General features: G+C 46.8%; 1 protein-coding gene across 4 annotated transcripts in view; it reads left to right on the forward strand.

Moving 5' to 3' along the window:
* Positions 1–22,422, forward strand: part of ST6GAL2 (ST6 beta-galactoside alpha-2,6-sialyltransferase 2) — a 72,792-nt gene that overhangs the window by 45,035 nt on the left and 5,335 nt on the right. For all 4 annotated transcript variants that reach the window (XR_014234917.1, XM_082357335.1, XM_082357334.1 and 1 more), the window contains exons 3-5: positions 8,163–8,260; positions 9,726–9,827; positions 12,344–12,518. Coding sequence is in view for 3 of the 4 variants with exons in the window: in XM_082357335.1 (XP_082213461.1) it covers positions 8,163–8,260; positions 9,726–9,827; positions 12,344–12,518 (375 nt within the window). In the remaining variant the exon portion in view is untranslated. The remainder of the gene's footprint in view (positions 1–8,162; positions 8,261–9,725; positions 9,828–12,343; positions 12,519–22,422) is intronic.

Below are 22,422 nucleotides of genomic sequence, written 5' to 3' on the forward strand. Positions count from 1 at the left end.
TTTGCGGAGACTCGGAGCAGAGACGGGCATCCTCCCGGGAGCTGGGGGCCCGGGAAGGGGAAGCCCGCGGCCCTCTCACCGCCCCTGTCTCAGGAGCCACCTCCTGCAGAGCCCACGTTCTGCACTGACAGCTCCCAGCCGGGCCTGCACCCCTGATGAACCCTTAACGTGGCAGGATTATGGGGGAGCAGAAAGGACAGCAGGGGAAACCCCGCTGGCGACGAGCCTTAGGGGGCAGCTCCAAAGAGGAGTTTGCAGGATGATCATTTTAATTCGCTCAAGGACTAAAATCCCTGTCCCTGGGCTCTGCGGAGAGCCCGACAGCTGGTTGAGAGCATTGATCCGGTGGGCACCGTCACCTCCAAGGTTGGCACACACCCAGCCTCTGGGTCCCAGCCGCCTCCCAGGGACCTTCTCCAGGATGGCAGATAACCAGTCGCAGCCTGGGCTTCCATCTTCCCTTCTGAACTGTCTTCAAATCCATGCCTGAGCCCTGGAGAACAGCCCTGTTAGTCTGGCCTCTCCAGAGAAACAGACCAGTGGGATATGTGTAGAGAGAAAGATTTACTTTAAGGCCTTGCCCCTGCCGTCCTAGCGGCTGGCAGATCTGAAGTCTGCAGGGCGGGAAGGTAGGCTGGCTGGAAATGCAGATAAGAGTTGATGTTGCTGCCTGAAGCCCCAAATCTGCGGGGCAGGCTGGCAGACAGGCAGCTCGGGAGGGTTCCTGCATCTGGATGCAGAAGCCCTTCTTCCCCAGGAACCTGCAGGCTAGTCTAACGCCCCTGAGTCCCCTCAGCGCCCAGCCCATCCTGGTGCTGCACCCGTGACCCTTTAGGCCCATTTAGCAAACACGCGTGTAGCGTCTACTCTGTGCTGGCTTCCGTGCTATGTACCAAGAAAACAAGTGTGGATCAGACACAGCGTCTGCCTTGAGGCCAGATGTAAAACATACATTCTCACAGGTGGATGGTGTTAGCTCGTAGCTGACCTGGACGTGACCTTCAGGGGGCACTGCCCACTTGATAGAAAGGAATCGTTGTTTCAGGGGCCTATTCATTGTTCCGTGTCCTCGAAGAGTGGCTGATACTCCAGAGCCATCTTGAAATAGGGTGACACCCTTATCATCAGGTTGCATAGCCCAGACCTCCTCTCACAGGCTCTTGGGAATGAGGCTGAATGTGAAAGTTTTAAGAAGTTGAAAAAACAAGGCCCAAGTCTGGACTTGCAGCCTGGGGTCCCAGTGTCCCCGAGCTGACATTAAGCAGACTCGTAATCACGCTGTCTGTGTGTCACATAAGCTTGCAGCCAAAGCCGAGTCGAGCCGCTGCTACCAATTAGGAAGGAGCATTGGTTCAGAGGCCCCCAGGGCCAAGTAAAGCCACACTTCTCTCTGGTTTCCGAGGACCATGATTAATCATGGAAGAAGGAATTTAAGCAGCACGCTTTAAAGCAGGCGGTGACTTGCTCTTGGTTTTTTGGGGGGTTTTTTGCTTTGTTTTAAGCCCCACCGCATCATAGCTGCACATTTGCCGCGCTCTCACCTGCCTGGGAGAATTCCCTTGCTCTTTATTCTGGTGTAAATATCCCTGACCCCTGACCGGAGTCTTGTAAACTCTCCTCTATTCAGAATTTGGAAGAGAGTGTGAAAGACACTGGGAATTCCACATTTCTGGGGAACATGGCACGTCATTTATATCTTTGTTAGTTTCTAGTATCCACATTTAATTGATAGCATCTGCACTTCTACAAAGGTTCATGATTAGAATCGTAGAAAGGTAACTGAAGAACAAACACACTCAGAAAATTTTTTAAATTCTCTATTGTTTTGCCTCAGTTCCTTGGAATCCAATTTTATAGCTATCGAACCTTTTTAAGAGTATGTAACGTAACACAATTCAACTTGTAAAGACAAGAAGTCTCGCTTTTTTATAAGCTGGCATCTCTCAGCATCAGCCCTTGTGCCTGCCATGTGCTGACATCTCTCCTTCCGATTCTTCTGAACATACAGAGGCTTATCAACACACAGCTGTTAACACCTCTCCTAATGAGAACAAATTCACATAGCAGAGTCCTTCGGGAAACTTGGAACCGGGCATGCTGTACTATTTAGCTAAATTCATCTTCACCCCTAAGCATCTACTTGTGAATTGGCTAAGTGAAGATTCGAAGTCTTGCACGAGGTTGTGGTTTTATGAAAAACTGAGGGCAGAGCTAGGAAAGTTCCTGCGGGTTGCCCCCTGTCTGCCCCCCCTCCCCGCCCTTCCTGAGGGCTCAGCCCCTGCCCCTCCCCCAGGGGACCAGGGAGGCGCCAGGGTTGCAAGTGGTTCTGCTGGCCGCTCCCTGGGCAGTGCCGTCCTGTTTCCCCAGTTCTGTTAGACTGAGTCATACCTTGTAATTGTTTAAACACCTCCACTTTGAATATGTTATTGAAAAGCAAACTGAACTGTTTTGGAAACATGGAACATTCTTTTCTAGAGTGGTGAGATGATCTTTTTTTCACCCATTCCTGTAAATAATAATAATCTGGTAGTGAGATCACTAGCAGCAATCCCGTGGAAACACACTGCAGATGAGAAAAGGACTCTGAACTTACAGCTGTCGCCTTGAATGGGAGGTCAGGATCTGTTACTTGAAACTCGGATTCTGGGAAGTGTGTGGGAAATGGGAGGGTAGGGAGGAGGCTGTGTAGGGAGGGGGCATCTTCCCATAGCGAGCTTGGGATTTGGCGTCCCGTTAACCTTAAAAAAGTAAGAAAGCAGGTCATACAGTCATTCAACAAGCATGGGTCCCCAACTCTCCACCAGATACTGTGCTCGCCACTAGTGACAGAAAGATGGATGGGGCCCAGCCCTAACCCTCAGATCCTCTGCTTGCTAGTGGGAAAGACAGACTATAAACAGACAATTCCAGTATCACGGTTAGAAGGACAGAAAGATGCGCAGACAGACAGGACATGACTGCAGAATCCCGCCCCGCCGCGAGGGCAGGTGTCTGAGGAGGGGAATCCAGGCCAAAGGCCAGCAGAGCAGTTGGATGAGAAACAGCGCAGTGTGTGGGTGATAAGGGCTGGGGACCACTGTGGGCTGGGGGTGGGGAGCAGACAGGTAAGCTGGACGGGGTGGGGGGGGCAGGAGGTCAGCCGCCTCTTGCTCCTGGATGTCATTCCCCAGAAATTAGACTTCTCATAATGATTGTAATAATAGATACCACTTACAGGGTGTTTACTGCAGGGAAGGTCTCATCCTCAATGCTTTTATCTGTGAACAAGCCTTGCGATGCCAAGTGACAGACACGATTATTCCTGTTTTATGGGTAAGGAAACCAAGGTACCCAGAGACACAGAGGGTAGAGCCGGCTTTGAACCCCAGTCTGGGTCCCAGAAACTCCAGCTCCGGCCCCTTGGCCTCGTGGTGCAGAGGCACTGAAATCTTTGAAGCAGAGGAGTGATGGGTCAGTGTTTCTTTACGGAAAGATTGCTGCAGAGCCTAGATGGGAGTAAGCACGTTGCAGGAGTCCCAGTGAGGCGAGACAGACCAGGGCGGTGGGTTTGGGAGAGAGGAGAATCGTCTCTTTGGCAGGCCATTCCCCGTTCCCCAAAGACAAGGCACTGGCTGCCCTTGCAGATTCCTGAGCTCAGGAAGGGAAGGGGGAGGTGGGGATGCAGTGCCCAGGGCTGGGCAGGGGTTTCGCGCTGCTCCGCCTTCTGGCTGGCTGCTCCTTGCAGGGTTTTCACCTTCCTCAATGATGCTCTTAGGCTGGCTCTGCTCTCAAGGTCAACGTGAAATGGCTCCAGCCTGGAAATGCCGTCTCCAAAAATGACGCTCTGCTTTCTTCCCCTGTGCCGGCTGTCTGATCCGTTCCTCCCTCCGTAAATGTGAATGGACAGCTTAGTTTTGAAGGTGGTTATCTGGGAGAAGCACAGCCAGGTGCACATTTACGAATGTGTCCACGTGACGGACTCTCTCAGCTCGTCCTCCCCACATGTCCCCTCCCATCCTGGTGCATTCTTCTCCCGGCCAGCTGGGGGAAGTTCAGTCTCATCCACAGCAGCCCCGTCCCTACCTACCCCTCTGTGTCCTCCATGAAATTGGCCTTTTAACTCTTCAGCCTCATACGACTTCCAAAGGAGTGAACCTAGATTACCTTTCTGGGCCCTGTGCTTTGTCAAGTTGTTCTAAGCCTTAAAACACACCTCAGTGTAGAACACCGGCTTTTAAAAGCTGGGACATTTTCCGGGGTGATATGATTCGTTAGGAATTTCTACGTAATCAATTAGAAATGCACCCACTGCTTGGCATTCTCAGTTTGTTCACCTTACCTCTAGACGGAGGCCGTATCTAAGGGTGGCGTGGTTCGGTGGGAGAACTGGTCCAGGAGTGCCAGCATCCTGCTTCCTGCCCTGGTGCCATCCTGGTTACCTCTGAGTGCCAGGAGGCCACCCCACTGTCTGGGCCCCCCCCTCACTCCCTGCCTATGGGAGAGTTGCCCCAGGTGAGCAGGTCATATAGTGTCTGGCCTTGCACTTGGAGCCCCCATGATCCTTTCAGGGGCTCACAAGGTGAGAACAATTTTCATCATAGTACTCAGAGGTCTTTTTAACTGTTGACATCGGAACGGATGATGCAGGAGCAATAGTGGATAAAACTGCTTCTTAGCACAGATCAAGGCAGTGGTACCCAACTGTACTAGTCCCCACGGAATGTTTTCCTGCCAAGCTTAGCAGTGAAAGCAAAGCATGCCAGTTCCACGTATGGATGTCCTTAATGAAGCAGTAAAAATGATTCGTTTTATTAGAGTTCAGTCTCTGAAGTACATGTGTTTTTAAGACCAAATGGGAAATAACATGAAAGCATTTCTGCAAACCAACCCCCGATGGAAGGTCACTGATGTGATTGAGCTGTGAATGGCACTAGCCGCTTTTGTCACAAAACACAATTAAACTTGAAACAGATGACTGATAGACATACGTAATTTAGACTTGGACATTTGGCAGATATTTTCTCAAAAAGGAAGTAAGTAAGCCCTCACTTTTAGGAAAATAACTGACAGCGTTTGTTGCCAATGATAAAATTAAAGCTTTCAACCCTGAGCTCGGAAGGTTCCCAAACTTAAAAAGTGATGAGATCCATGGTGACATTAATGATATGTGATACTTTATAATGAAATGCTTCAATATTTGAAAGATCTGCATTACTTATTGAACTGATGGCTTCCAAATGACCGTTGCACAGTGTTACAAAATATACATGGATGAATCATCCTTTTTTTTTTTTAATTGAAATATATTGGGCTGGCCAAAAAGTTCATTCGGGTTTTTCCATACCAGCTTACGGAACTTTTTGGCCAACCCAATAGTTGATTTACGATGTTGTGTTAGTTTCTGATGTACAGCAAAGTGATTCAGTTATACATACATAATATATTCTTTTTCAGATTCTTTTCCATTATAGGTTATTATAAGATATTGAATATAGTTCCCTGTGCTATTCAGTAGGTCCTTGTTGGTTACCTATTTTATATATAGTAGTGTGTATATGTTAATTCCAAACTCCTAATTTATCCCTCCCCCACCCGTTCCCCTTTTGGTAACCATAAATTTGTTTTCTGTCTGTGGGTCTACTTCTGTTTTGTAAATAAGTTCATTTGTATCATTTTTAAAGATTCCACATATAAGTGGTATCATATATTTGTCTTTCTCTGTCTGACTTACTTTACTTAGTGTGATCATCTCTAGGTCCATCCATGTTGCTGCAAATGGCGTCATTTCATTCTTTTTATGGCTGAGTAATATTCCATTGTATATATGGACCACATCTTCTTTATCCATTCATCTGTCGATGGACATTTAGGTTGCTTCCATGTCTTGGCTATCGTGAATAGAGCTGCAGTGAACATTGGGGTGCGTGTATCTTTTCGAATTAGAGTTTTGTCTTTTCCAAATAAATGCCCAGGAGTGGGATTGCTGGATTATATGGCAACTCTATTTTTAGTTTTTTAAGGAACCTTCATACTGTTTTCCACAGTGGCTGCACCGACTTACATTCCCAACAGACAGTGTAGGAGGGTTCCCTTTTCTCCACACCCTCTCAGCATTTATTACTTGTAAACTTTTCTTTTTTTTTTAACTTTTGGCCGTGCCGCACCGTGCAGCATGCGGGATCTTAGCTCCCCGACCAGGGATCGAACCCGCACCCCCTGCAGTGGAAGCAGAGTCTTAACCACTGGACCACCAGGGAAGTTCCTATTTGTAGACGTTTGGGTACTGGCCATTCTGGCCTGTATGAGTGGTACCTCATTGTAGTTTTGATTTGCATTTCTCTATTAGCAAGGTTAAACATCTTTTCATGTGCCTGTTGGTCATCTGTATGTCTTCTTTAGAGAAATGTCTGTTTAGATCTTCTGCCCATTTTTTGACTGGGTCGTTTGTTTTTTTTGATGAATCATCCATTTTAAGAGCAAGATTAACTAATGGATTTTAATGTAACAGAGCACAAAAATTGATACTGTTTCACATTCCACACTGCCACTAACATTTCAGAAACTAGCTCTTGTGGAGTTACGATGAAGTATCAGAGGAGAATATTCCTAGTCATCTGGAAAGACTCTTGAAATACTCCCACCATTTTCAGCGATATATCTGAGTCTTCATACACTTCAACTAAAGCAATATATTGCAGCAGATTGAATAGAGAAACAGGTATATGAAACCAACTCTCTTCTAAAAAGCCAGGCGTTAAAGAGATTTGCAAACATTTCAAACGGTGCCCTTCTTCTCACGATTTTTTGAAATGTAGTTATTTCTCATAAAAATGTGTTATTTTACAGATAAATTAATAAATAAACATTTACAATTTTTCTGTTTTACTCACTAATGTGATATATTCTGAAATCTGTAATCCAGATAAACAAAAGGTCTCTGGGTTGTCAGTAATTTTCAAGAGTATAAAGGCATCTGGAGACCAAAAAGTGAGAACCACTGCTGTGGGTGACCTGACTTTTCTAGCTCAAGTATCATTTGAATTTTTATGACAAAATACTATTCAATAATAATAAATAATAAGGCAAATCATTATGCACCCAAATTGCAAATGTGTGCTTAAATTGTGAAGTAAAGAAAATTGGAAGTATTGGGGGGTTTTGGCATCATTTATGCAAAGCATAGATCGCGTCAAATCTGGAGATTGGCAAACCTTTCTTTTCTTTTTTTTTAAGAGCCAGGTAGTAAATGTTTTAGGCTGTGTGAGCCATAGGGACTTTGTCACAACCCTGCTGTTACAGACGACAGATAAACACCAGTGAGTCTGTGTTACAGTACAACTTTATTTACTAAAATATGCCATAGCTTGCCGACTCCTGGAAAATTTCCCCTAAAAGAACGTTGTAGGATTTTTGGATGGCATGTGTTCCAAAAGTATAGTGATTTTGATGCCCAAAACTGGCATCCAAATTCTTCTGAGTTCTGAGCTTGTGGAGAAGGGCAGGCTGTTTCGTAATGTGGTTCTAATGCTGGCATGCCCGCTGACATGGCATGCCTCCTCCCAAGGAGACCCTCAGAAGGGATGGCAGATGCGCAAGAAGAAGGCCGGCTGCTTTAGGGGCTGGTGCAGGCTCTGGCCACAGTGCATGCAGCGTGGACCTACAAGGCTCTTTGACAAATCAGAGATACGTTATCGCACTTCTCACTCTCTCACAGACAGGCTTTGTTGTTTGCTCCAAGTTAAATTAGGAACGTGCATGGGGTTTTTGAAGCTGAAGAAAACGCATAGAAATTCCCTATCGCTGATTAACTCTGCTTTCAGCCCTGTTTCTGGGAAACACATTAGACTCCACAAAGCAGTCTAGATACACACATATGTCTTGAAATTTCCTGTGTAAAGCATGTCTTTAAAGACCATGAACACATACCAAGTATCTAAATATAACTTAGATGATATAGAACCACTTGTAATGGATTGATATGTTTTTATGTTTATTTGCCCCCAGCCAGGATCTCATTCTAAATAAATAGTATGCCAAACAGTGTGTGTGTGGGTATCTGAATTTTACTGGGGTCGAGTTAGCTTCAGGTATTGAAAGATTTGCTTTAAGATATTTTCCTAGATTATGCTGATTTTTATGCAGAGGGAAAAAAAGAAGTAAGTTTGTCACTTATGTGCCCTCAGATTCCCACGATGCAGTTTTGAGATTTAACTCTGCTCCTACACGTGGCTACGAGAAGGATGTTGGAAATAAAACCACCGTCCGCATCATTAATTCCCAGGTAAGATGGGTGGACTGTTTTCACGGTGGACTGTTTTATAGGTAAATAGCTTAACTGGGTGAATGAAGAGAAATCACCCAGTTATCCATGACCATGACCTTGCTTATTTCTAAAGGTCTTGTAATTATAAAGAATTAGGGAGGAAGAATACAGAGAAATGGGAATTCGTGTGTGCTGTGAGTAGGAAAAAAGAGTAAATAAGATCAAAAGGAAAAATCAGAGTAGAGGTACAAATATATATATGTAGCATATTGCATTTTGTGAACTGAGGAAAAGAAAGGTAAACAGAATAAATCATGGGGATGGAGGGGAGAAAAGCAAAGGAACAGAATTCAAGGGTCAGAAGAACAGCTCAGAAACTTTGTTATTGAACATTTTAAAAAGGAAAATATCTCTTTTTTGTATGTTCTCAATAAGAATGTTCTCCAAAATTCATAGCAAAATTAGTCTCAGAACAAACCACACCAATTTCTAGAGTTCCAAACTGTATAGAAATAAATGGGGTGATGAGCGATTTATGGTGAGTTTGTTGCAGAACCAAAGACCAGCTTTCTTCGTCGGGCTCTGGGCTCGCAGCCTGCAGAGGTGAGAAACAGGCCCCAGTTTCCTGAATTCAGAGAAGCCACTGATTGAAGATTCCTCATCTGTCTGACGAGAGCTTTTAAGAGAGGAGGAGATAAGCCCCAGCAAATTAAAATACAGGTCCCTTGTGAGATACACCCTAACTTCAGAAATATTAAAATGCCAAGGAAAAGAGGGCATCTTAAAAACTGTGGGAAAATTCCATCTTAAAAATGAAGCAAATCAAATGCATCCTTTTCCCCCCAGACTATAGTTGACAAAAGGTGATGATTGGCCGGTGAGACTGAAGGACTCACTCAGGACCAGAGAGTGGCCCAGAGGGGGGACAGTCATACCGGGTGGATTCACGTCTCCTGGCCTCTGGGCCCAGTTTGTCCTGAGGCTGGCACTCGGCAGGTGCCTAAGAACCCCGTCCTTCTAGGCCTGCAGCTGTCTCTCCAGTGGCCAGTGAGGGCAGTTGTCGTTGATGGGGTCTTACTCAGCCAGGAGTTCCATCAGGAGCTGGTGGTGCCTCTAGATGACTCCAGTGCAGCTTTTTTTTTTTTTTTTTTTTTTGGCGGCGCCACGTGGCTTGCGGGATCTTAGTTCCCCGAAGAGGGATTGAACCCAGGCCCTCGGCAGTGAAGGCCCAGAATCCTAACCACTGGACCGCCAGGGAAATCCCTGGTTCTTTTCTTAAAAAAGAAAGCCCTCCTTTGTCTAAATATTTCCTGAGTGTGTTAGCGTGTAAAGCCTGCCTCTCTCCCTCCCCCCAGAAAGTCTGAGGAACATTTATTCTTTTTTCTTGCTCCAAAACTTCTTTTTAAAATTTTTACCTCTTTTTAAAATATAATTGTGAAGGCCCAAACCCTTGTTTTGAAATGATTCTGCTATGTATTTGCAGATTCTGACCAACCCCAGGCATCACTTCATTGACAGTTCGTTGTATAAAGATGTCATCTTGGTGGCCTGGGACCCAGCTCCTTATTCTGCAAATCTTCACCTGGTGAGTATTTCCTTGGTGCCCCTACCCTTGAGGGTCAGACAGTGGCCTCTGACCGATACATAATGGGAGTGAGTCAGGGATTAAACTTTGACAGGCAGAATGAAACCGAGTGTGGGTGCGAATGAAATTCACATACGTTCACACGGTTTGAGTCCTGGTTGCAGTAGCACCCTTGCTGAGCAAAGTCCCTCTGATGCTGAAGTGTTTTTCTGGAGGATTTCAAAAACAAAAACAAATGTACAATGTCTAGATGTTCAGAAAGTCCTAACGACACCAGAGGTTGGGCTGCTTAAACTCCGAATTTTTCCATTGTGAGACGGTTACATCACCTTTCAAGTAGTTACAAGACCTTTTGAAATACATGGGAAGTTCTTGGCAAGAAAGGCTAAGCTTTGTGAACCCTTATTACTGAAGTGGAACGTGTCACAGGCTTTTCCTGAGTGTGCCACTCTTGGCTTCTGCCTCCAAATCTTTTTGATCTTATACGATACAGTGTAAACAAGGTTATTACTAGCCATCAAAATATAAGCAAGTTATCAATACATCCATGGCCTCTCTACTTGTGGTGAAACCTGGCATGAAGAGTCAGCGCACTTGTTCTGAAAGGGGGCTGGGAAGATCAGTTACAATTTAGCCCCGTGAGCGATGCTGTCAGCTGTGCCAGTGTCTGTGGACTTGTTCTGCCGTGACCCAAGAGGATGCCAGCTTCCTAAGATGAATGTGGGAACAGATCTCAGCCCCACCAGGGGGTAACTATCCAGGAGAGCTGCCCACAGTCGATGGTCCCTCTGGAAGGAGCATTCTGTCACCATGCGTCCTAAGACGGAGGCTGGACACACAGCTGGCATGATTATAACTGTTCTCAGCTAGGAGTTCACATCAGCATCATCTAGAGAATCACTGTTCAGAGTATCCGTCAGAGCCCATTTCCCAGGAATCCGGGCATGTCCAGCCTCCATGTGTGGTTTTTTAAAAAAATATTTATTTATTTATTTGGTTGCACTGGGTCTTTGTTGCGGCAGGTGGGCTCCTTAGTTGTGGGATGCAAACTCTTAGTTGCAGCATGCATGTGGGATCTAGTTCCCTGACCAGGGATCGAACCCGGGGCCTCTGCATTGGGAGCACGGAGTCTTCACCACTGAGCCACCACCAGGGAAGTCCCCCATGTGTGTTTTCGAGAATGCTCTCTGGTTGATTCTCCTACACACCATCTCCTGAGAACCAGCATCAAGTGGGTGTTTGAACCTGTCAGCTTCCTTCCAGCCTGAGGTTCTGCGGTTGTAAGTTCTGACAGCTTTCTTGCTGTTGGTGGACCCATGAGAGCCTCCGGCTGTTGGCCCGTGTTCCCTCCTGCACGGGAAGCAGCCCAACCCAGGGCACAGGGCTGTCCAACCGATGGACGTGGGCAGAGGGGCTTGGCTGCTCTCAGGGGCACGGGCTCTGATTCTGCTGTGTGAGGGTCTGGGGGAGACGGTGCAGACTCCAAGCCCCGGGGTGCCCCTGCTTTCCCTCTCTCTGCCCCGGGGTTTGGGCGCACAGTTCACTAAAGATGATCTGGCCCGTCCTTGTCAAAATTTTTAAAGCCACAGACCCCATTCAACCAGGGACTCTTCCTTGGGATCTTCATCCGAGCCCATCTTTGCCCGAGGTGTCTGTTTGAAAGGACTGTCAGAGCCCTATGAGCCGAGCCTCTCCCCACACACCTCCAAATCCCATTTCTCGGTGGCACCTGAGACACTCCTGAACCTTACTGTTTATTTTTTCCTTACAGTAATTTATGTGTAACTGATGTAAGTGCACATTTTGATGGGTAGTAGCAAGTGTATACAGTCCTGCATCCAGCACCACAATTAAGGAACAGAATCTTTCCACTGCTCCAGAGTCCCCTGTGCCCACCCATCCGTCTCCCAGACCCGACCCGAAACCCAGGCGATTACTGACATCTTTCTGCGCTAGAGATTAGATTGGGAAAACATATTTCTGAAATACAGTGATTGAAACTACGGCCATGGGCCATCCGGCCATGTTTTTTGTTTTTGTTTCTTTTTTTTCCCCTTCTTTTTCTTTTGTTTTTTTCTATTTTTTTTCTTTTTTTTTTTTTTTGGTTTGCCCCTGTTTTTGTAAATAAAGTTTTATTGGAACACAGCCTCGCCCATTCATCTTGTACCCTCGGTGGCTGCTTTCCAAGTAAATACACAGCAGAGGCCAGTAGTTGCAGCAGAGACTCTACGGCCCTAAAACCCTGATGTGTTTGCTATCCGGCCCTTTCCAGAAAAGTCCAGTGACCCCGCCCTAGCCCTTCTCCCTCATTTTACTAAAGAATAAGGCACCAGTCCCCCAGGCCAGACCCCACCTCTGTACTCACCCCCTCATCCAGTGCAGAAGTGCCTGCAGAAGAGGGGGTCTGCATCCCCTCCCAGCCGGCCCCTCAGCCTCTAAATACCCACCAAGGCGGGCGCTGCCCGGCTCCCTCTTCCCGGCGTGGTCCTCTGACTGTGTTATTTTTTTCCTCTTAGTGGTACAAGAAGCCAGATTACAACCTGTTCACTCCATATGTTCAGCACCGTCAGAGAAACCCAGACCAACCGTTTTACATCCTTCACCCCAAGTTCATCTGGCAGCTTTGGGACATCATCCAGGAGAACACGAAGGAGAAGATCCAGCCGAACCCGCCATCCTCGGGCTTCCTTGGTAGGCAGATGCCAGAAGGCGGGACGGCTGGGCGGCGGGGTGAGGCTGAGGGTTTAGCAAGTATACATTCATGTTAGATGATAAGAGCACCTAGAAGGCGGCTTTAGAGGGAACACAGATGAACTGAAAAGGGCACAAGGACACTGTCCCAGTTTCCAATGGGCACGTAACAATTCCCCCAGCCCAACCTTTCCAAGGGTGAAACGAGAACTGCTTTACCTTCCCTCGTGACGGGTGGGTCAGGATGGGCCCGGCTGGGTGACCCCTTCGTTCCACAGGCCTCGTGGGGTCACTTGCAGGTATTCAGCTGCGTCATGGGGTGGCCTCACTCCCCTGCCTGGCCCCTCGGTGGGGACGGCTGGGAGGCCGGCTCAGCTGGACTGGTGACCGTGTGCCTGCAGGCGGTGGCCTCACGGGAATTGGACCCTTGACGGAAGCTCAGGGCTCCTGGCAAGTGTTCCAACGACAGGAAATCGAAGCTGTGGTCTCTCAGGGTGGAGGCCTGGGGACTCTCTGTGGGTCACCGAGAGACTCAAGGGCTGGAGACCCCAGGGCCACCCGGGACCCACCACCCACTTGCGTGCATGTTGCTGATATGGGCCCGGATCGAGGATGGGAGTTTGTGGCCAGAGGACCACACCCCAGACGTTGCAAGTTTCCTGGTAGGTCTGGGCTTTGAGTAGCCGGATTCTAGGGCCATGTCCCACTCTCTCCAGCAGACCCGCCAGCTGCGATCTGAGAATGGACTTCCTGTAACAAGGGCATCACACTTGGCTCTTGTGTATTTTTCTGCAGCCAGGCTTCGATCCACAAGTTTGTGGTCTTAACCCACTTCTTTTCCTGTGTTTCAGCCTCTTGCCCCAACATTTCCTTGGTTTTACCTGAATAGGGTAATATTAAGGGAGGTCTTAGATCCCCTTGGCAATATGAAAGCTGCAGTGAAACCAGAAGATAGTAACTTTGTCCATAAACCACTGCTAATGTTCTCCACCCTAACTTGGATGAATTTCCACCCTGCACCTTAACTCGGGTGCACAGTAGGTCCCCATGACTAAAGGAGCATTTGTGGAGGTGACACGGGTTGGTGAACGATGCAAGGCGCAGGAGTATCCGAAGCGAGGCTTGTGGGTTTTGACGCCTGTTCGAGGTACTATAATGTGAGATATTTTACGCAGAATTCAAGACAGATTAACGACGCTGCGTGCTATTTTCCTCAAGCATAGCTCCTCCCACCCATTTTATGTCGTGCCGTCAAGATGCTTTGTTTCCAAGTCACTTTGCGAAATCCTAAGTGCTGTATCTTTTGTGTGGTTTCACGGAATCCTGCGGATTTAGGGAAGAACGTGTAACGGGGTGGAATGATGCTGAGACAGCATAACAGGACGCGGCCATCTGATCAAGCCTTTTTCCCATCCGTGCCTCCCCGTGAATTCCTGTGGCCGATATTTGATTACAGCGAGAGCTTGGGAGACCAGTGAGGGCTGTCAGGTACCCTTAATGTCGACGTGCAGTTTGAAAGTTTCCACTGACATAGTCGTAGCTGGAGAACACTATTTCCTCATGTGTTGAAAGAAATCCTGTCACGTGTGGACAGCTTCCTTTCACAGCTGTTTGCTGGGCGTTTGTTTGGAGTTTTCAGGGGCTGCTGCTTGCCTGGGTGGCATCTTTTCCGGGATGAAGGGGACTGCCGTTGGATGTCACTGCAGGGGTGGCGGCTGGGCTGAGCGACAGTCCTTCTCTGCTGTCACTGGGTTTCCAACCATGGGCGAGTCACTTACTCGTGGGAAAGTCCCTGCGCTCCTGGGAGAAAAGGGAGTCATAACGACACCTTTTTATCAGGCCGTTCGCAATCGTTATTATTTTCTAGCACTGTCCTGTCCAGTACAGCGGCTACTAGCCACAGGTGGCTGCTTAGATTTAAGTTAATTAGGATTAAATAAAAGGAAAACTTCTCTTCCTGGGTGCACGAGCCCCATTTCAAACTCTCAAAGCTATGTGCTCCCGGTGGTTCAGTCCTAGGCAGTGTAGACGGAGACCGTCTCCACCACAGGGAAGGCTGTAAAGGACAGCACTGCCACATCGTGCTGACCGCAAAAGGATGAAAAGGGGCTCGTGGAGAAGGTATCAGGGTCCCACTGGACACTGCGCCCTGTGGGTGGGGACACACGTGATAGAAGCTGTTTGCGATTATCAATCAGATTTCCTGTAGATAAATTCCCAGGAGTATGAGTGCCGAGCAAAGGGGATGGCGTGTCGATCACTGTTGGAAAGTGCTGACTTACCGCTTTTCCTTTGAATTCTGACCAGAGGCCATATTTGTCCTCCCGGGTCACAGAAGGACAGCCTTACAATAGTAAGTGCATCAGAGGCGTATGCCGTGAACCGTCCGCTTCTCCAGAGCAGCAGTGAAGGGATTCTTACCCCTCCGGCACTGCACCTGTATTTTTAAAATTAGAAGGAAGGAGCGTGGATCCAGGCGATTTAGATGCTCCATGGACCGGCTTCTCTGGAACAACTCCTTCACTTCGTTAGGGCCCTCACCCTCAGCCCGCTGGGAGCTGCTTGTTCACACATGAGGGACATTTCTCTTTCATCCCCAGTTGGATGCTGGAGGTTTTCTCTCGTTCTTTGGTGCTAGGAGGTGGTTTTTGACCGCACCATGGCCTGGCTGAGGATAGGGAATCATTTCCTTGGAATCCCATTGTTTCGGTGTAGCTCTCATACAGACGGATGTTGTCATAGAGGGCCCGTGAGCTCGTCTGGGGTCCTGCAGCCTGGCCGGATGGTTTTGCCACCTGAGGTAGTGGGGCCTCCAGCCAAGCAGGAGGCCCAGCTTCACCCCCCGGGGCTCGGGGCTGAGCATTGTCAGGCAGACGGGCCTGGTGCACCGGCCCGACCAGCAGCATAGAGCGGGGACCCCTCTAGCCTACAGGTGACAAGGCCTTTAGTGTACAAACCCCCAATGCCTCCTCCTACCTCTACTGATTATATCATAAGGAATGTTTCTAGAATTCACAGATGCTAACGCTGTAATTTCAGCCTAGTTAATACATGCACAAGAATAATATGCTTAAAAACAGGTCATAACTTCCTTTCTTTTCCATTTTATTTTGAGTTTGGGGTTCTAATTTTCCAATATATCATCCAAACTCAGATGTTAACACAAAATAATGACACATTAACCCAAACTAATAAGCCGCTTAACATCCATATCTATGAGTGTGTAAAATCAATCACATTATGTTGGTCAGGAACAGTTTTTTACATTTCCCTGTAAATAGTGAATCCTTATCAAATAATACAATATAAATGAGCTAAAAACTTGGCTTTCAAGTATTATTTATGCATTACATGATTTTACTTAATATAGTAGATGCTTCTTAAATTATTTTATTTCATGAAATGCAAATTTCCAAACCACCTTTTAATTACAGATGTTTTCTGGAATTATCACTTAAAATGTCATTTGTGCTCCTTCAATAATCTTAAGTATAGTTCTCATAATTTTCTGTCTTATGATGAATTTATGGGGAAACCACAGAATAGCTGCTAGATTTCCATTAGATCAGCATATTCAATACACTTAACCTTTCACCCTCACCCGTCATTCAGAAACATGTTTTGCAGTGTTTTATTGGACATGCTCAGAAATTTCTAGTTTACCTCACATATGAATTATGTTCAAGTGTTACCTGGAATGGATGAAAGCCAGTATTTTTCCCGTCACTTGCATTAGGTTCTGTTTATATCCATAGCTTATTTTGCTCCACGTTAAAAGGATCCGTTCATCAAGGAAAAAATTCTATTACTGTGAACGATTTGGGGTGTTGTTACTTTAAATATTTTGCCAGGTGCAAAGTAAGACGATTTTCGTGTGAGCACAATTAAGGTAAAGGCTCAGTGATTAAACTCTGCTGGACTCTGACACGTATCAAAGGCATCTGTATATATGCAAAGTAGAGTTTTACAGGGGAACCTCATTCGTTCAGGATCTGTGATCATCTGAACATGAGTGGAAGTTTGCTTTTTATCCAGGTTTTGGACAAATAAATGAGTGTACATACTGCTTGTTATGCTGAGTCATATCATGTGACATTTTATTAAGACCAGTGGAAATGCTTTTTAATTGGTTTGATAATTATATTGAATTATACAATATTTTAAAACCTGTCATTTGGCAAATGAATGCCTCTTGAGTCATAATTGCCCAGGAAAATTTGCACTTTTTTTTCTTCAAATGAATCCCTCCTCATTTGTAAAAACTGGCCAAAAAACTTAACATTAACTGAATTATGAATTATGGTCAAAGATTTTTAAGAACTGGCTGCATGCCCATTTTGATTGGCTTGGAAAAATACATTAAAAAGTGTCTCAGTACTGAACCGCCCATCAAAAAGTCTGGCTCCACGTTGAAAGCAGTAAAATTTTATTAGTGATGAAAGCAGTTACTTTTTGGTAGTCCATAAACAAAATTATGTAACATAAAAGTTCCTTAAGTGATTTTTTAAAAAAATTCTTTACTGAATAGCACAGCATTAGATGGTTTGTATTCGTTTCACTTTTTGGGTAATCCTGAGCAGTCCTAAGAAAGGAAATGAAAAACACACAAAAAAACATTTTTAGCATAACCAGCTGTGAATTCCCCGTGTCGGCCTGGCATGGGGAAATGATTAGGAGCTAACGTGATACTGTGAATTTCCAGGTATATACGGCATCTGTGCAGAAAAGAGCCACCGTGGCAGGCCTGACTGCCGATGGCTGGGAGCCCTGCTTGCAGGGTTGACCCTTGGCTGGCATCTGGAAGCCTGGGTTTGGGGAGGCCCCCTTAAGTGCCAGGGTGGGTCACTGTGCCCAGGTGCTTATGCGGCAGTGGGTCCACGCCCAGCACCTGCTTCCTTCTGGAGTCTGGAATGCTGGTGTGTGCCAGGCACAGCAGGCCTGTAATAAATCGTTGGCTATGTGCTGCGTCTGGTGGGTCCTCCTAGCAAATCATCAAACCCAGAAGTAAGCTGGGGCCTCCCAGCACGGTACCTTGTCAGTGTACCTCAGAGAACATCTGAGGACCACGTGCTGGTGTTGACGTCACTTGTGGATGACAGGACCCAGCATCACAGCACGTCAGAAGAGATGCTGGTGGCAGTGCTCAGACACTGTTCTCAGTACAGTAGTTAAGACGCTTTCTTCAAGTTGTCCTAAGAACTGTAGCTTATGAGCTTGCCACCTATTGTGAAACTTAAAGTTTCATTCTTTAGTTGGGTTTACTTATTTTTTTCCTTAAAGAAACTTTCTCCAAATCCCCAGTTTTCAGCACTGTGCCCAGTTGAATATGTGTGAGTTTAATTGAAAAGGCTTCTAACCGTGCTTGACAGCTCTGGTCCCAACCCTATAGGTCCCGCACTCCCTCCTCCCCACACACATGCCCCGAGCTGTGCCAGGACTGTTATACCCCTCCTGACACTGAGGTCCACCTAGGTCCCCTTTGCAATACATGAAGGAGTTTCATCTTCAGGGTTTTGTGTGTGACTAAGTACTCTTAACTCCTAGGAAAAGTAATGTGCAGATATAACCACATTTAATAATGATTTTCAGTATTTATTATATGATAGAGTCTGAATCTAAACTCAAATTTATGTGTGATATCGGCCTTAATAAATTAATAAGCAGAGTATACGTATGCCAAATGAAATGACCATGCTGTCTAAAAAAAATTTTAAATAAGAAAAAATATCCTCCACCTTTGATTTCATAAATCTTGTCCACCTTTCACATGTACCAATGAGTTATAAATTGATTTTCCCTTCCCTTTGAAGGTGCTGCCATACCGATTCTGTTATCAGTACTACAGCTGGCTGTCATTTAATCACTTAGAGCAGATTCGGCTCTAGCTTACATTTTAGGGTGCTCTGGACCAAGGCTCATGGTTATAGGAACCCACAAGTTCATATGGAAGCACAAAATGAGATGCAAAAACCAGGAGGACGTACACAGATAACTCAAAATAAGACACTTCCTGAACCTCTGTCGGCCTTCAGTTTGGACAGCCGTGAACTACCTAGCAAATTTCAGTATTTCTGAAGCTCTAGAAGTCACTTTAAAATATAAAGTATTGGGCTTCCCTGGTGGCGCAGTGGTTGAGAGTCTGCCTGCCAATGCAGGGGACACGGGTTCGAGCCCTGGTCTGGGAAGATCCCACATGCCGCAGAGCAACTGGGCCCGTGAGCCACAACTACTGAGCCTGTGCGTCTGGAGCCTGTGCTCCGCAACAAGAGAGGCCGCGATGGTGAGAGGCCCGCGCACCGCGATGAAGAGTGGCCCCCGCATGCCGCAACTAGAGAAAGCCCTCGCACAGAAACGAAGACCCAACACAGCCATAAAATAAATAAAAATAAATAAATTTAAAAAATATATAAAGTATTTATATATGAAAATGCAAAAATATACCTATTTACTTACAGTGAAACCATAACTTTTTGCCCAGTCATATGATGAAATCTATATTGTCTATTCAATAAATACGTGATTTAAAATGTATTGATAGTAGTTCACTAGCAGTAAGAGGAAACCTTGCCTCTGGAAAACTTTCCAGAAAACAATAACCAGATTTGAGCACTTAGTAGACCTTTGAAGCCAAGTAGATAGCAAGGACATCTAGAAAAATTACTCAAACTTCTTCTTACTTGGGTGTGGGTAGTAGTTTAACTCTAGGTTAGTTGTCTAACATGCAGAATGGTCAGCTACTAAGGAGACACCTCCGGGATCCTTACGGTAGAGTTTTTCAAAGGATACGTGTGTGAGACCAGCCTGGTCCTCCAAGCGTGGTAAGCAGACCAGCATTGGTCCAGGAACGTTTGTTATTAGTCTACGACTAGATCAGTGTAGAAACTGAAAGTATTTGGAAGGCTTTATAGCAATTTGACATAGCATGGCAACCTAATATGTGATCATTTTTCTAGTAGTTCATTGTTCGTGTATTTTACAGAAGTATTGGTCTGTGATGGATAGGAATTTTTTTAATGGCCCTTCACCACAGGTAGTTTAGGAATGCTTGTTAAAAATTTCGTTTCCTTGGGAGTTCCCTGGTGGTCCAGTGGTTAAGACTCCACCCTTGCAATGCAGGGGGCATGGGTTCGATCCCTGGTCTGGTCGGGGAATTAAGATCCCACATGCCACGTGGCACGGCCAAAAAAAAAATTCCATTTCCTGGACCCCAACATACACCAGGGAGCCCAGGTCTCTAGGGACAGGGACAAGCCCGGGAATCTGCATTTTAACAAGCTGCCAGGTCGTCCCTTCACGCTGAAGGCTGAGAACTGCTCTCGAGGGAGGACAACAGCATCTCGCAGGAATGACAGTGGCTTCTGAAAGGCATGCACTTGGAGACCAGAGTGGCAAAGGCGACAGCTAGTGCACACCGGTCGCAGCCCCCATGGACGAGGCTGTGTTCTGGGCTGACAGTAATGGAAGTGTGGTTTCTAGACACAGCTCCACGCTCATTTATCAGAAGCTTTTGTGCAAAAGACACCCTTGAAGGAGATTTCCCTGGTGGCGCAGTGGTGAAGAATCCGCCTGCCAATGCAGGGGACACGGGTTGGAGCCCTGGTCCGGGAAGATCCCACATGCCGCGGAGCAACTAAGCCCGCGAACCACAGCTACTGAGCCCGCATGCCACAACTACGGAAGCCGGTGCACCTAGAGCCCGCGCACCGCAACGAAGAGTAGCCCCCGCTCTTCGCAACTAGAGAAAGCCTGTGCACAGCAATGAAGACCCAATGCAGCCAAAAATAAATAAATAAATAAATTTATTTTAAAAAAAGAAAAAGATACCCTTGAAGCCTCTTCAGTGCGCTGCAGGAAAACTGTTGTAATAAGTATACGGAGGGAAGATGTTCAGGGTGTGAAGGATTCTGGGATGCTTTGATGTGGTTCCTTGGGCACAGCTGGCCACGCGCCACGCCCAGGGAAGGGAAGGGAGGGCGGGCGGCCAGCGCGAGCCCTGATGGGCAAACACTGAAGCGTCCTCGGCTCCAGAGACACAGGCCTGTGACTCTCACCCAGAGACGCACACGGCAGAGGCGGCCTTGCTCATCAAAGGTTTAAAGTCACGGGAATAAACGAATGTAACTCTCTGGGCACATGGCTTTCTCATCCACTGTGTCAATTCCTCATGGGAGATTTTGTGAGGATGAGGAGAAATGTACACAGAGCAGGGATACCACGGGGGAAGGAGGGGGCAGGATAGTTAGGGAGTTTGGGATTGACGTGTACACACTACTATATTTAAAAGAGCTAACCGATAAGGACCTACTGTATAGCACAGGGAATTCTGCTCAATATCCTGTAATAACCTAAGTGGGAAAAGAATTTGAAAAAGAATTAAAAACAACAAAAGAGGCAGAGATCTCATCGCCTGTGCGATGCGGGCTGGTGCCCACCCCCTCGGTGACTTGAGGAAGGAGGTGCTGGTCCTCAGTCCTCTCTTGGCTCCACCTGGATCACGGTCACGGCGGGCGGGTGGGCCCACGGACGGGGAGGGGAGAAGGGAGCCGGCAGAACTGGGAGGAAGAGGGGGACTGACTAGGGACTTGAAGTTCCGACGCAGCTCCTGGGAACAGCGTCACTTCCTAGATCCTGACCCGAAGAATCTCTGTCTCTCGTTAGGAGCGTGGTTTACTCTCAGCCACAGCAACTTCGTGGCCCTCAAGGCACATCCTGACGTCTTCTCAACAGGACACCAGGGTCCTCTCTGTCATCCTTTCTGCTTTCCCTCCCCTTCTTCCCCCCGCCCCGCCCTGCCCAAGGTGGTACCTGCGGGTTCAGGCCTCACCTCCCTGGGGACCTTTCTGGATCCCCAGGCAAAACCAGGCCCTTCCCACTGCTCCCCTGGGCCCCTCGTGCCGGACTTTCTCCAGTTGTGGGGATTTTCATGATGCATGCACAGTTGATCAATTAGAAATACGATTGTCCTCTGCAGAGAAACCTTGTCTGTAACAGGAGCTAACTGTGTGACTCCATGTGTTTTTCATAACAAGGGATATCCTTTCATAAAAGGACTAAGCATATTTTTTTTTCTTTTGTTTTCCTCTTGGGGTTTTTTTTTTTTTTTTTTTTTGGCCACGCCATGCGGCATGTGGGATCTTACTTCCCCGCCCAGGGATCGAACCCACGCCCCTTTCATTGGAAGCGTGGAGTCTTAACCACTGGATCTCCAGGGAAGTCCATATGTTTTTTAAGTTTAAAGAATGTTAACAAAGATGATGGTGGAGCTAGGAAAAGAACGCTCTTTAGCATAGATCCAGAACGAGATCTGCTCAATGATCATATGGTTTTATAGCTATTTTGAACATTAAAAAAAAAAAAAGAAATGAAAGCAACTTTAATATTGATAGTTCCAGTGAGAAAAATAATTTTAATATTAATTTTGAACTCTGTGTCTCCATTTCTTTCATTTAAGCAACTATTTTAGCATCAGTTTTTTTTTAATTATTATTTACTTTATTTATTTATTTATGGCTGTGTTGGGTCTTCGTTTCTGTGCGAGGGCTTTCTCTAGTTGCGGCGAGCGGGGGCCACTCTTCATCGCGGTGCGCGGGCCTCTCACTGTCGCGGCCTCTCTTGTTGCGGAGCACAGGCTCCAGACGTGCAGGCTCAGTAGTTGTGGCTCACGGGCCTAGTTGCTCTGTGGCATGTGGGATCTTCCCAGACCAGGGCACGAACCCGTGTCCCCTGCATCGGCAGGCAGACTCTCAACCACTGCGCCACCAGGGAAGCCCCAGTTTTTTTTATAACATGCGTCTCTTTGGTATATCACAGTGCTCCTGCTGCAAATCGGTTGGACCTGCATGTCGAAGGTGGTACATGATATTCTGACTTGGGGATGCAGATCTGGCGCTGACTGTCCTTTCCT

This window comes from Balaenoptera borealis (assembly GCF_965194805.1).
Source record: "Balaenoptera borealis genome assembly, chromosome: 15".
NCBI lineage: Eukaryota > Metazoa > Chordata > Mammalia > Artiodactyla > Balaenopteridae > Balaenoptera > Balaenoptera borealis.